The 13,995-nt window shown below is 40.3% G+C and overlaps 1 protein-coding gene across 2 annotated transcripts in view; it reads right to left on the bottom strand.

Moving 5' to 3' along the window:
- Positions 1–10,025: 10,025 nt before the first annotated feature.
- Positions 10,026–13,995, bottom strand: part of RPS6KA2 (ribosomal protein S6 kinase A2) — a 432,449-nt gene continuing 428,479 nt past the window's right edge. For both annotated transcript variants that reach the window (XM_034765236.1, XM_034765237.1), the window contains 2 exons: positions 12,082–12,219; positions 10,026–11,684 (listed from right to left, as the gene is read on the bottom strand). In XM_034765236.1, the coding sequence (XP_034621127.1) occupies positions 11,559–11,684; positions 12,082–12,219 (264 nt within the window). In that variant the 3' untranslated portion in view covers positions 10,026–11,558. The remainder of the gene's footprint in view (positions 11,685–12,081; positions 12,220–13,995) is intronic.

The following is a 13,995-nucleotide window of genomic DNA, read 5'->3' as shown; positions in this document are numbered from 1 at the left end:
CCACCCGCATGGACCAAGGTACCCCACAGCTCCCAACAGCTACAGGCTGAAGTCACGGAGGTCGCTGGAAGTCAGATTCCATGACTAAATCATAGCCTTAATTATATGCAGTGTATGTCAGTGTAAATTAACTTTTTTGTGTTTTTGGTTTAAGAATTGGATGGAGTCAGGACTATATTTTTCTAGATGCTGTCCCTTTAAGGTTTGGAACTGGATTGAAGAGGTGAAAAGGATAGGCTATGATGAGCAGAATGTGGTCAAAAGAGTTTGTGGCTCTTGGAAGAGTCTCCAGCTGTGAAGCTTGTGAAAGGTGTGTGATCTTGACAAAAGATCTAATGCTCTAGTTTAAAGTAGCCGCCTGGTGGTCTGTGCATGTAACACTAGCAACAAAACAATCTGGATCTCTATCTCAACAGAAATGTTCCATGCTCTTGCTCACATATAGTTTTTTTTCTGGCTGGGTCAGAAGGACATATTTCAGCTTCATATTCTGCTTTTATTCCTGCTCAGTACAAATACAAGTGAAGCCCATTGTTAGTTTCCTGACAGGTTCTTCCTCCTCCCCCCTCCATGTGTATAGTATATGAACTCCAATATGAAGCACAGTATTGCCCCATACACCAACTCTGTTCAGATTTCAGTGGGTGGTACTGTTAAACTTGTCCAGACAGATACCTGAAATGAGTGGTTGATTAAATCTATTCTATCAGCAATTTAAAAAAAAAATCTGGCACTATTGTCACACTAGTGGAGTGGAGGCTGTTGAATTACAGCATATTTCTAGTTCTTGATATTCAAGATTTCAGTGTAATTAATGTTTGACAGGTTTCAGAGTGGTAGCTGTGTTAGTCTGTATCAGCAAAAAGAATGAGGAGTACTTGTGGCATCTTAGAGACTAACAAATTTATTTGAGCATAAGCTTTCGTGGGCTAAAACCCACTTCATAGGATGCATGCAGTGGAAAATACAGTAGGAATATATATATCTATACACACACACACCGAGAACATGCAAAAATGGGTGTTGCCATACACACTATAACGAGAGTGATCAGTTAAGGTGAGCTATTAGCAGCAGGAGAAAAAAAACCTTTTGTAGTGATAATCAGGATGGCCCATTTCCAACAGTTGACAAGAAGGTGTGAGTAACAGTAGGGGAAAAATAAGCATGGGAAAATAGTTTTACTTTGTGTAATGAGCCATCCACTCCCAATCTTTATTCAAGCCTAATTTAATGGTGTCCAGTTTGCAAATTAATTCCAATTTAGCAGTCTCTCATTGGAGTCTGTTTCTGAAGTTTTGTTGTTGTTATATTGTGACTTTTAGGTCTGTAATCGAGTGACCTAGCTGTCTTTACTGGCCAGTCTAGTACATTCAGATTGGCCAGTAAATATTCTATCATTTAATTTTTTGTGGGTTATTCAAATGCACAAATGTAGTGCAAATGAGCTGATAATGATCATTTTTACACTAATGGTATATAATACCAGGGGAAAAAATAGGAGTTTTTTTCCTTTGCAACCTGTGGCTGCATGGGTGACACTTCCCTACACTTTACTTCTCAGATCAGATTTCATGCACCTGGGTATTCTGCCATGCAGAGTAGTAAGAGGGGGTCTTCAGGCTGTGGGGTACATACGTCTCTTACAAAGTGGTCAGCTGAATGAAACAGATGTAGTTCTCTTGCCCCAAAACTCCAATACTTTTTGTGGCTTACACTTTCTATACAAAAAATGGACCAAAATAAATAGAAAGCACTGTACATTATCACTTTTAGCAAAGTAAGTGCCTGATTGAGTTGCCCATATGACCAGCAGGGTGCCCACTATCCAGTCTCTGTCCTTCTATATCTTGTGCTGTAAAATGTTGTTTCATTACAAAGGGCTGGTCCACACTAACTCCCCACTTCGAACTAAGATATGCAACTTCAGCTACGTTATTCACGTAGCTGAAGTCGAACTATCTTAGTTTGCACTTACCGCGGGTCCACGCGCGGCAGGCAGGCTCCCCCGTCAACTCCGCGTACTCCTCTCGCCGAGCAGGAGTACCGGCGTCAACGGCGAGCACTTCCAGGATCAATCCGGGATTGATTTATCGTGTCTAGACAAGACGTGATAAATCGATCCCAGAAGATCGATTGCTTACCGTCGGACCCGGAGGTAAGTATAGACGTACCCATAATCTCACACAAAGCATGCAGTAGGTTCTGCCTTTCCTTCCTCCAACCTGCATTCCCAACATGACTCACTTTCCATTGTTGCTGGTTTTATTCAGTCTACCCTTGGGCCTGGTCCATGAAGGGGCCTGTGGGTTGCATTGGTAGTTCATAGAAAGCAGCATGGAGAGGGCAGTGGGAAGAGAAGATGGCTAAGAGGAGGCTGATCTGGTGCATGAGACCAGAGCCCAGTGTGAAGGAAGTAGAATTGTTCTGGGGACAGATGTGGGGCCTAAGGAGGTTGGAGGGAATCTGTATCTTTGGGGAAAGGGGTAAGAGAGAGGACAGAAGTGGAGAGGTAGCCAGCACAGCAATTGGTGGAGGGGGTGGAGGAAGAAGAGGCATGAAGATTGAATATATTCAGTGCATAATACTAAGGATGAGTGTATTTGAAATCAAAGGCTTAAGCTCCCCTGGACCAGAATCGTGTTTACTTAATGTTGGAGACCCCAATCTGCTCCTGCATAGAGCGTGGGCCTGATTCTCTACTCTGTTACACCAGTGCAATTCCTTCAAAATCAGTGGAAGTACTGGTATAAGACTGGTGTAACTGAGGGGAGAATCAGGTTCACTATTTCCAGAAGAGCAGAACTGAATCTCTGGTGCAGGCCTGGGAGAGATTGATTTTGTTTTGTGGTCACTAATAAGGCTAATGGGCAGAGAACAGATGTTATGCAGGCTGCATACCAGTTACTAAGGAAACTCATAGCATCCATATGCAGAAGATTTGAGGGGACGCTCATTAAAGGTACAACTCTGTGGAAGCTTTGCTTTGAACAGAAGCGAAGTCCCAAGCTTGTCTGGTGTGAGGATGACAGGCTGAGTGATTAAAGGCTCAGTTGTCCCCTCCCAGGTAGCGAACAGCAGGTCAAATTGCAGGTTTAAGGACTGAGGCGACAAAGGGTTAACATCTCCAGCTATTGTTTGAGAAGAGTATTGTATGGTTTTATCAGGACCCTATGTACACATCCAAACATGACCAAGTGCTTAGTTACTGACAAGGAATCAGACATGCAAAACAAAATAGGGTCTTTTTAAATCTATTTCTTTATAAAGAAAGAATGGGCATGACAAGCCAAAATTGCAGAGTACAGATGAAGGTCAGTACTGAGGTTTCTCCTCAGGAACCTGTCAGTAAACCCTTGCCCTGTCACAATACAGCTGAACATTTTCTCCTGCCAGCGTCCCCCGGCATGCAGCCAGCCCTTCAGCACAATCACAGCTGCTTTGAAGTGTAGTTCAGACAGTTTCACAATACTATTAAATCAATAGTGTCACTGCTGAGGCCAGCAGTGGTAGTAACAGCACTCACAGCAGCACTGGTACAGTGCACAGAAAGAAGGGGGCAGGAAACTTATCTACAAACAGTTGTATGTAACAATACAGGAAATTCAAAGTATCATAGTGCTATAAAAATACTACACTTCATAAAATCATGTATATACAAATATTCAGAAATTCTGGTAAGCATAATAAATCTGCACTGGCTGCTCATTTCAAACAGAAAACTTAAAAAGCATTTGGAAACATGGGTATGGAGCCTGCAAATAAAGTGCTAGACTAATTTATCAAATATTAACCAAGAAAACCCCTCACCCACATTATTTCCTAAGGGCCCAATTCTGCCATTGTGATGCAGTGTGAGTTGTCCCATTGATTTCATAAGAGCTGCTGGCAGAGTAAGGTACTGTGGGAACTAAGGGTGGCAGGATTTGGCCCTGAGTTATAATCAAAAGCTAGCCTTTAGCAACTGATTTTATTTCTCATTTCACACCTTTTACAATACTTTTTTTCTCTGGTTTCAAAATTCATCTTTAACAAAAGGGACATGGTATCCTCTTTTTGCCTTTTCAGCTTTCTATGACATTACAGAAAATAATGGACATCACACGTATTTAGGACACATAATGGGGAACAAATTGAACCTCTAACCATGCATTTTATGGGACTAATAAGATAACTAGATACAAATAATTGGTTGTGTAACTGAAAACAGAACACTGAAGATGTTTTAGATGATAAAATATTTACATGTGCTTGCCTGTTTTTACACAAATAATCAATTAGGTAGTTAGCTACTTGGATTTGCATGAGTTATCATTTGCACATAAAGATGCAGCTTTTGTGTTCAAAAAACTTAACATAATTTCACAACCTGGCTGAAAATTTGGCTCCATGTATTACTGACTACTATATAATAGTCTTAATTTGACATACCAAAAAAACCGTACTTTAAAGTTGTTAGAAATCTTACTTAAGAACACAACAAAAGCCTTAACAATAATTTTACTTGATTTTTTTTTTTTTTTTGCATGTTTAACAACCCATTTTCACAATTCTTGTAGATCTGATAAGATTCTTGTAGACATACTGGGGCATGTTATAGAAGGATTAGAATGTTAAAGATAACCTCAAAAGAAAAAATATTGGAGGCTTGCATTTTTTCTTCTTTGTTTTATAAAGGTGACCTGAACTTTTGAAGAAGAATTTTTAGGATTGCTTTTTTACCTAACAGGTATCAAAACTTGTCTTCTCAGCTGCACTGGTTGTCTATCTTTTATGACCCAAACATGTGACTGGGAAGATCTCTGTCCTTTCTTAAAAAGGAGTGGGATGTGAACTTTTAACAAGAGAACTTTTCTTCCAACCATTTAAGTTACATAGGCCTTAAAACAAAGTTCTAAACAGTCTGAATAAAAATCACTTCTCTAAGTTAAAAAGGATTCACTTCCATGGTCTCTGTCTTAATCCTCCCAGAACTCCAGGAATCCCAAGTCTTTCACAGAATCAGAGTAAATAAGACCTGAATTTCTCCTGTAAAATAGTCTGATTTAAAAACAACACATTGTTCATGCCCCCTTTACACCTTAGGTAAAATGTGCAGAAGCCCAGTTTTTTTTCTTGGCTGTTACCTGTAACTGTGCACCTCCTTGCTAGTGTGAGTTGTAAGAACTTCAGGGTCACATTTTCAAAGAGGCCTCAACCTGCTCTCCATTTTTGTGCACACAACCTTGCATACACAAATTGCTTCTGCACAAAAAATATAGAATTTTTGTGTCTTTCTGAGCTGTATCTCAGTTTTGCCTTACTCAGAAGGGGAAAAGGGGAGCATAGGAGCCCTCTGTGCCCCTTTGTGACACCTGGAATTGGTGGCTGGGTTTAGCTAGGGACTGATCTAGTCCCTGGAATACCCTAAATCATAGGAACATACGAATTATGACACTGGATCAGACCCAAGCTCCATCTAGTCCAGTATTCTGTCTCTGACAGTGGCCAGTACCAGATGTTTCAAGGTGTAAGAACTGTACAGTAGACAGATGGGGGATGATCTGCCCCCCACAAGGGTCTCATCCTGATCTCTGAGATTGGCTTAAGTGCCAAAGCACAAGGTTTAATTTCTTCCAAAATCAGTCCATGTGATGTGACTTTTTTTTCCCCCATCAGGAAAAATGGTTTGTACAGCTGGTCATTCGTAAGGTTGATGTTTGTAAAATCAAGGTTCTGCTGGGTTTGCAAATGAGTTGTGTGTGCGCAAAAAAATATTTATGTAGGTGACTGGATGGGCAAGTTGCATGTAGACAAAGAGGCCAGGTTTTGTAAATTTGGCCCCTTATGTTAGCTTAACTTGCTTTTAAAAATGTATTTGTAACCAGTTGTAAAGCAGTAGTTTTCTAGACTGGGTCAAAACTTGCAAGGTGTCAAGAGACTCCAGGGAAGTGTTGAGCTGAATGACAGCTCAAGTTGCTCAGCACTGTAACAGACTGGCCCTGTAATAGGTACATTTTACTGTGTGTGTGTGTGTGTGTATATATATATATATATATATATATATATATAGCACTGTAATTTCTTTGTATACTTGTATGGTTCAGGCATTTAAGAATATAACGGCCATACTAAAGGTCCATCTAGCCCAGTATCCTATCTTCCGAGAGTGGCCAATGCCAGGTACTCCAGAGGGAATGAACAGAACATGTAATTGTCAAGTGATTCATCCCCTGTTGCCCATTCCCAGCTTTTGGCAAACAGAGGCTAGTAGCTAATTGATGGACCTATCCTCCATGAATTTACCTCGTACTTTTTTGAACCCTGTTACAGTCTGGCCTTCACAACATCCTCTGGCAAGGAGTTTCACAGGTTGACTGTGCACTGTGTGAAAAATATTTTGTTTGTTTTTAAACCTGTTGCCTATTAATTTCATTTGGTGGCTCCTGGTTCTTGTGTTATGAAAAGGAGTAAATAACCCTTGCTTATTTACTTTCTCCACACCAGTCATGATTTTATAGACCTCTGTCATATCCCCCCTTAGTCTCTTTTCCAAGCTGAAAAGTCTTAGTCTTATCATACTCTCCTCATACGGCAGCTGTTCCATACCCCTAATCATTTTTCGAAGTCAATACATCTTTTTTGAGATGGGGTGACCACATCTGCTGCCAGTATTCAAGATGTGGTCGTACCATGAATTTATATAGAGGCAATATGATATTTTCTGTCTTATCTGTCCCTTTCTTAATGATTCCCAACATTCTGTTCACTTTTTTGACTGCTGCTCTACATTGAGTGGATGTCTTCAGAAAACTATCCACAATGATTCCAAGATCTCTTTCTTGAGTGGTAACAGCTAATTTAGACCATTTTATATGTATAGTTGGAATTATGTTTTCCAATGTGCATTTATGAATATTGAATTTCATCTGCCATTTTGTTGCCCAGTCACCCAATTTTGAGAGATCCTTTTGTAGCTCTTTGCAGTCTGCCTGGGTCTTCACTATCTTGAGTAGTTTTGTATCATCTGCAAGTTTTGCCACCTCACTGTTTACACCCTGTTCCAGATCATTTATGAATATGTTAAATAGGACTGGGCCCAGTACAGACCCCTGGGGGACACCACTATTTACCTCTCTCCATTTCTGAAAAGTCTATTCTTAAATATGCAAAGGCATTAGGTCACCATGCAGACTAACAGCCTGGAGCATGGTATAGATTCCCAGGCCAGAAGGGACCATTGTGATCAAGTATTTTGTAAATCAGAGTAACTTTAGATTTATAGGAGTGAAAAAACATCTAAACCCACTAAAATAATAGGTTTTTACCTGCCTATTAATAAATCTCCATTAGGGTTAAAAAAAATTAAGCTAAGCCTTTGTATGCTAAATTTGCTCATAGAAAGAGCAAGTGCTTACTGCCAAGCTATACCGCTCTGTAGTTAGGAGTCTGTAAAGGAAAAGCAGCTCTATTAGTGATAGTGGGAACTGCCACTTTACCTGAGACTACTTAAAGACTTATAATATTGATGAGAAAGCTCCTCTATACTATCACTTCAACACTGACTGTATTAGTCTGGATAAAATGGGATTTGTGTATTTTTCGATGCACTGACAGCAAAACCCTAATAGGCAAACATCATTAAACATGATTTCTAAGCTTATGAAGCAAAATAATTAGTGCAAGCTAATATTTATTCTTTCATACTTGGCACATTCTGTGCACATGCAGTCTGGGGATAATTTGTGAGTTAGAGAGTTGTCTTCATGTATTTGAGATCAGAATCATATCCCTAAGCAGTACCCAAGTTAGGGCTCATATAAAGCAGTAGAGTGAGCCCACTGCAGTGTTAGGATTGAAAAAAAGGTACAGAAAGAATAAAAAACCAAATGTCAAAAGGGATGGGATTTTAATAGCTTTGCTGTTTCAATTTAGTCTGAATAGAGAGGACAGTTCCAGCACTGCAAGATCAACAGGAAGTCTTAGAGGAGGCAAACTGTACACAATATGTACTCGGTCTCTTCATACACAATACATTTACACGCAGGGGGCCCCCTTCTTGAGTCTGCTCAAGCAGGTCGACACCCAGTAGATCAGTCCCCTCATATTTCCCATCTGTACACAGAATCCCTGGTTGGCGTACAGCTGCTGTAGTGACTCTGTGCCCCCCCCCCCCATATGCCTATTCTAGGAGGCATTCCCAGTGATCCCCAGCTGATGGACTAGCCCCTTGAGGCTGTTAAGAGCTGGGTGTTTGGGGCTGCTCTGACTTCTAATAAGGGGACCATAAAGGTGACATAAAACCTATATGCCCAGTCCTGTCCCAAGCAGAGCTTGGCCAGACCAGAGCATCAGGGCCATGTGTGTGTTATTATATAAACATACACATGAACAAGGACACAAATTTGAGCCAATTCATTCACCTTGTGATGATTCACAGCATTGTTTTATTCTAAAAAAAAAAAAATACAGTTTAAAGGAGAGCTGCTTTGATGCAGTCCCGTGTGCACAGCACATAAAACAGAACATTAAATATTGGTTTAATTTATTAATTATAAATTTTAAAATAGACTAATACAAACAAAATTCAGAGCAACACTGGAAAATGTAATCCTAGAAAGCACATTGCTGTAGTTAATGCAACTCCTTGTTCCCCTGGACATACTGCTGCAAAGAGTCTGAATCTGCTGATTCCAGTTGACTATCAAGATGCACAGCAAAATAAACACCACTTCTAGGATACAAAGCTCCATGTTCACAGTTTTTTCTTTTTACCTTTTGCAACAGAAAACAAAAGCCAACATAATATATTGTTTGCTTCCGCCAAGCATGGGAGGTGATGAAATTCACTTGAAAAACAAATTAACAAAAGCACTATAAATAACAACCCTGGCCAACTTGTGACCATCAAAAGCCAACATGGATAAGAAAGGGAATTAAAAAAAAAGTCTTAAGTCCAGTATTACAAATTTTGCCTATTTTTTTTTTTTAAATCAGGAAATGCAAAAGATTTGTTTTACTAAGACTTTTCTGGTGAAGTTTTCTTTCTCCACACCTGGTGTGATGTTATTGACATAATCTGGGACCATATAGAACATGGTTACAACCAAAGTCCTGTAGTGGCACCAAATTTTATATAAAGGGGGTCAAATGAGGTGTCTAAGACAAGGTTATGGTTTGCTGGTTATAATTATGCTGTCTATATGTATGTATCAATTTTGTAGTTGAAGTTAGGAATATTGACTCTATACTGTCTGTATTTCAAACTTATGCTATGCTTCAGGGAAACATCCCAGACAAGTTGGTGTTAGCTTTGCCTAGCCTGCTTGATGGCCCATTAAAGACCATCAGCTATACAATTGATCCATTGAGAGAAGGCAAACATGCCTTGCAACTCAGCAAAGTATGCAGGGACTGGCCCATTTGACTCCAGACTCCATTTTGCTGTAATTTTCCACAGTAAGAACAAAGAGGTGTTCTTACACCTGGAAAAGACTATACAAGGCTGATGCCTGATCTCCATTTGGTCTTCAATCCTGCTTCTTACCTCTGGAGGGACTTTGCTACAAATGGAAGCTCTACACAAAGGACTGAATGACCCATCCCAGGTGGGGATGTATTCCAGAGACATGATTTTGAACCTGCAGTTTATGCTATCACTGCTACAAGCCTGAACCAAGAACTTTGCCATTACTGCATGTAATTGATTCCATTTAACCAATTCTAGCTCTCATCTATATCTTTTTCCTTTTATGAATAAACCTTTAGATTTTAGATTCTAAAGGATTGGCAACAGCGTGATTTGTGGGTAAGATCTGATTTGTATATTGACCTGGGTCTGGGGCTTGGTCCTTTGGGATCGAGAGAACTTTTCTTTTACTGGGGTATTGGTTTTCATAACCATTTGTCCCCATAATGAGTGGCACTGGTGGTGATACTGGGAAACTGGAGTGTCTAAGGGAATTGCTTGTGTGACTTGGGGTTAGCCAGTGGGGTGAGACCAAAGTCCTCTTAGTCTGGCTGGTTGGGTTTGCCTTAGAGGTGGAAAAACCCCAGCCTCGGGCTGTAACTGCCCTGTTTTAAGCAATTTGTCCTGAATCGGCACTCTCAGTTGGGTCCCGCCAGAACCGCATCGTTACACCTGGAAAACCCAGATAGCAGAGTATGGTTGATTTTGTCTCAATAGCACAGTATTCTTTATTATTATTTATTAATATTATTTAAATACCTTGTAAGACTGAGGTGGCTCCTTTATGGGAGAGTGCTGTGAGCCTAGGCATAATAGAAGGTTTGACCCTTTAAAAGCAGGAAACCTGGAGAGTACATTTCCCAGGGAGGAACTCTTGAGTGTCACATGTCTATGGGAGTGTGTGTCGGGTGACAAGCCAAGACTATATAAGGAGGGCAGTGGATGGAGATATGCTTTAGGGTTGATCTCTCCAGAGTAGCAGGCCTGTGCAAACAAACTGAGGAAGTCTGGTGGAATAGACCCAGAAAAAGGCCTGGGGGAACAAGAATGATAGTCCATTTAGCCTCTCCTGGGCTCAATAATCCACTAGTCTGGTTGGCACAGTTATAAAAAGGGGGACATCCTGCCACCCTAACTGTGAGTTTCAACTGACTTTATCACCCCCCCTCCACTATCTTGTCCAAGCGACTTCCTTCTGGCAATAACCCTCCTGGGGGTCTTTCTATGTGCTGTCTGTAGGTCTGTCCCAGGTCTTTTCCTGGCTCTATTCCACCAGCCATCTTCAGCTTGTTTTCTCAAGCCTGCTACTATGGAGAGGCCAAACATAGGGCATACCTCCTCTCTCAGCCACAGGCTCCTACTCGTATAGTCTTGGCCAGACATCTGACCTCATTCACATGAGACCTAACAATCCCTTTTGGAGATTGCAGTTCCCAGAGTTCTCTGCCAAACCTCGATATATTAAGGCTCGTGACATCTGCTCTTAGAGGGGCTGTCACTGTTCCATACCTTATTCAACATCAGATGAGAGTGGGAGAGTTCACAAGATTTCTCAGAATCAGGAGATGTGTTCATCAGTGACAGCTCTTTCTCCTTCACTTAGTACAGATTTTTTTTCTAAATCTGGTATTTGGCACCATGTCTCCCCAACCTTCAAGTCCTTTGAGATGGGCTTCAGTGCAGCTGATGATCAGTAGATGTATACTGCTGACTGGTTGAGCCAATTCACCGTGATGCAGATGCTGGCACAGTTGAAAACTTTTAAACCAAACTGCTTGCTTTCACTGTGAAAAGTGCTTTTAAAAAAGTGATCTCAGAACATCTTAAGGATTCAAAAATAGTACTTGGGGTTGGGAGGGAATCTTATTTTATTTGGCTTTAAGTCAATAAGGAAATAGGGCAATTGGCACGTCTTGGAGAAGTTGCTGATTCAGGATCCTGGCCCAAATGTAAAAAATAAAACAGCAAAGGGTAACTTTGCCTTATGCTGGACTTCTGCTGATTCTGGTGACTTCATGTGCATGTTGTCCAAAGTTCTGTTATCTGAGTAATAAAGATGAACCTCTTGAATAATAAACTGTGGGTTTCAGTGAGGCATTTTTGGGATCTGCTATAACCTTGTTGAGGTAAGTCTTTTCATGCCCCTCCTCTGAGCCAGATTGGAGGATAATACAGGCTCCAGCCTTGGTGCCTGAGGTGTTCTGTTTAAAGCAAAGTATGTGGCTGCCATTGCACCCTGCAAAATGAAAGAGAAAATACTTGGCTTAAAATAAGTTCTTTCATTACTACCCTCCCTTTCCTAGTTCCTCCCACCAAGAGAAAGGAGAATCTCCAGTAGCTGTTAATAGTATAGGCCCTGGCACACAGCTGAGTGGTTCCAATTCCACCCCACAAGGGGTACTGGTATGTGTACACACACACTTACGCTAGTTCATTACAACATAGAAGAAAGTTCTAATAACTAGGAGATGATGTGTGTAAAATAGTATTACATTTAATGTAATACCGTATTTATCTTGGGCTCATTTGAAAATAACCCCCTTATTTCCTGTATCTCCAAGTTGTTAATGCAAATCCTATCTTTTCACTGTTACTCAGGAAGTTACATTTCTCAGGAAAAAGATGCTGTGTACCTTCACCAGGTGAACATCCTGTCTGCTGAGTTGATTTTGAGATAGATATTCCCTGTTCACTATCCATGGGTGTCTTAGCACTTGGACTGCTGTTAGGCGCTGATGAGGATCTACATGAAGCATCTTGGACACAATATCCTATGGTTGAAGGAGAAAGAAAGGGGGTGGGGGAGAAAAGTAAAAACCATCAGTTGAGGTTTTCAGAGTCTGGCTGGAAATATTTTTACTTAGATTTTCCCCTTACTCATGGTAGTTTCATCAGCAGTATTTAAATGGACAGTGCAATGCATCCAAGCCTTTATAATCCCTTGTAATTTTCAGAAGTAAAACCAAATTTCATACGGACATTTAAGCACCTAAGAGACCATCTGAACATATTAATATGAAACTGGGCACCCTATTAAAACATCATTATTTGACAATTGGCCTGCGCAGGTGAGATGAACTAGTTACTTCTCTAACAATGAGAAAACAAAACTAACCAAAACCAACACACAAATGAGGTGAAAAAATAGTTTCCTACAGGAATATTAAAGTATCAGGGGGTCCCCGTGTTAGTCTGTATCCACAAAAACAACAAGGAGTCTGTTGGTACCTTAAAGACTAACAGATTTATTTGAAGAAGTGAGGTTTTTTTATCTTATGCCCAAATAAATCTGTTTTACCTCTGTTCATGGCATTGGTAAGGACATATCCTGGAATACTGTGCACAGTGCTGGGTCCATGTTTTAAAAAGGGTTCTTGAAAAACTGAAGAGGGTGCAGAAAGAAGAGCCACAAAAATGATTTGAGGGCTCGAGAAAATTTCTTACAGTGAGACTTAGAGTGCAATTTGTCCAGTTTATCAAGAGAAGATTGAAAGGTCACTTGATTGATTACAGTATTTAAGTACCTCCACGGAGAGAAAATACCAGGTACTAAAGTGCTCTTTACTTTAGTGGAGAGAGAGGTATAAGGATCACCAATGACTAGAAGCATAAACCGGAAAAATTCAAATTGGAAATAAGGCACAATTTTTTAACAATTGGAACAAACTACCAAGGGAAGTGGTGGATTCTCCATCTCTTAACATTTTCAAATCAAGGCTAGAAGATAAGGTTTAGTCAAGCACAAGTTATTTGGCTCAATACAGAGGTAATTGGGTGAAATTCTATGGTAACTAATATGCAGGAGGCCAGATTAGTTGATCTAATGTATTCTTTAGAGTTTAAGGCCAGAAGAGACCAAGAGAAATGAAGATAGTCTTGTGGTTAGAACTTAGGAGATATTTATTCTAATTCCAGCTCTTCCACAGACTTCTTTTGTGACTTTGGGCAAGTCACTTTGGCTAAAATGTATAGAAATGACCAATACTTGGAGGTATAGGTGTCCATTTGAGATACACCTTGGGCCCGGCTGAGTGCCCACTATTTCAGATGAAGTCAAGAGGAGCTGTGCACCTCTGAAAACCAGGCCCAAGGTATCACAAATTTGGGTACCCAAAATTAGTGTCCATTACTGAAAATTTTGGCCATAATCACTTTGTGCTGCACTTTTCTCATTTGTAAAATCAGGACAAGGATATTTACCTTCCTCACAAGTGACTGTGAGAGAGAAATCAATGTTTGTAGTCAACTGAGATACTGGAATGAAAAGTGCTATACAAAGGCAAAGTATTAGTAACAATACAAAACTATAACAACAAACATACCTAAGTGCATGTTAAAAATACTAATATATGGGTTGCCTTTTAAAGGGTTTACCTTCAGGGGTCACACAGTGATCCACAATTAAACTGGACATTTGCAGTTTTGGGCTGCCCTATATATTTTGAAGAGTTCAACCAAATTGAAAAGGATTTTTTGTTGGACTTGGATATTAAATTTCATTTATCTGTGTTAAGATGCTGCATTATGTCTTACATTCCTGAAATAGG

This window comes from Trachemys scripta, chromosome 3 (assembly GCF_013100865.1).
Source record: "Trachemys scripta elegans isolate TJP31775 chromosome 3, CAS_Tse_1.0, whole genome shotgun sequence".
Lineage (NCBI taxonomy): Eukaryota > Metazoa > Chordata > Testudines > Emydidae > Trachemys > Trachemys scripta.
This window is presented reverse-complemented; position numbering and strand designations above follow the sequence as displayed.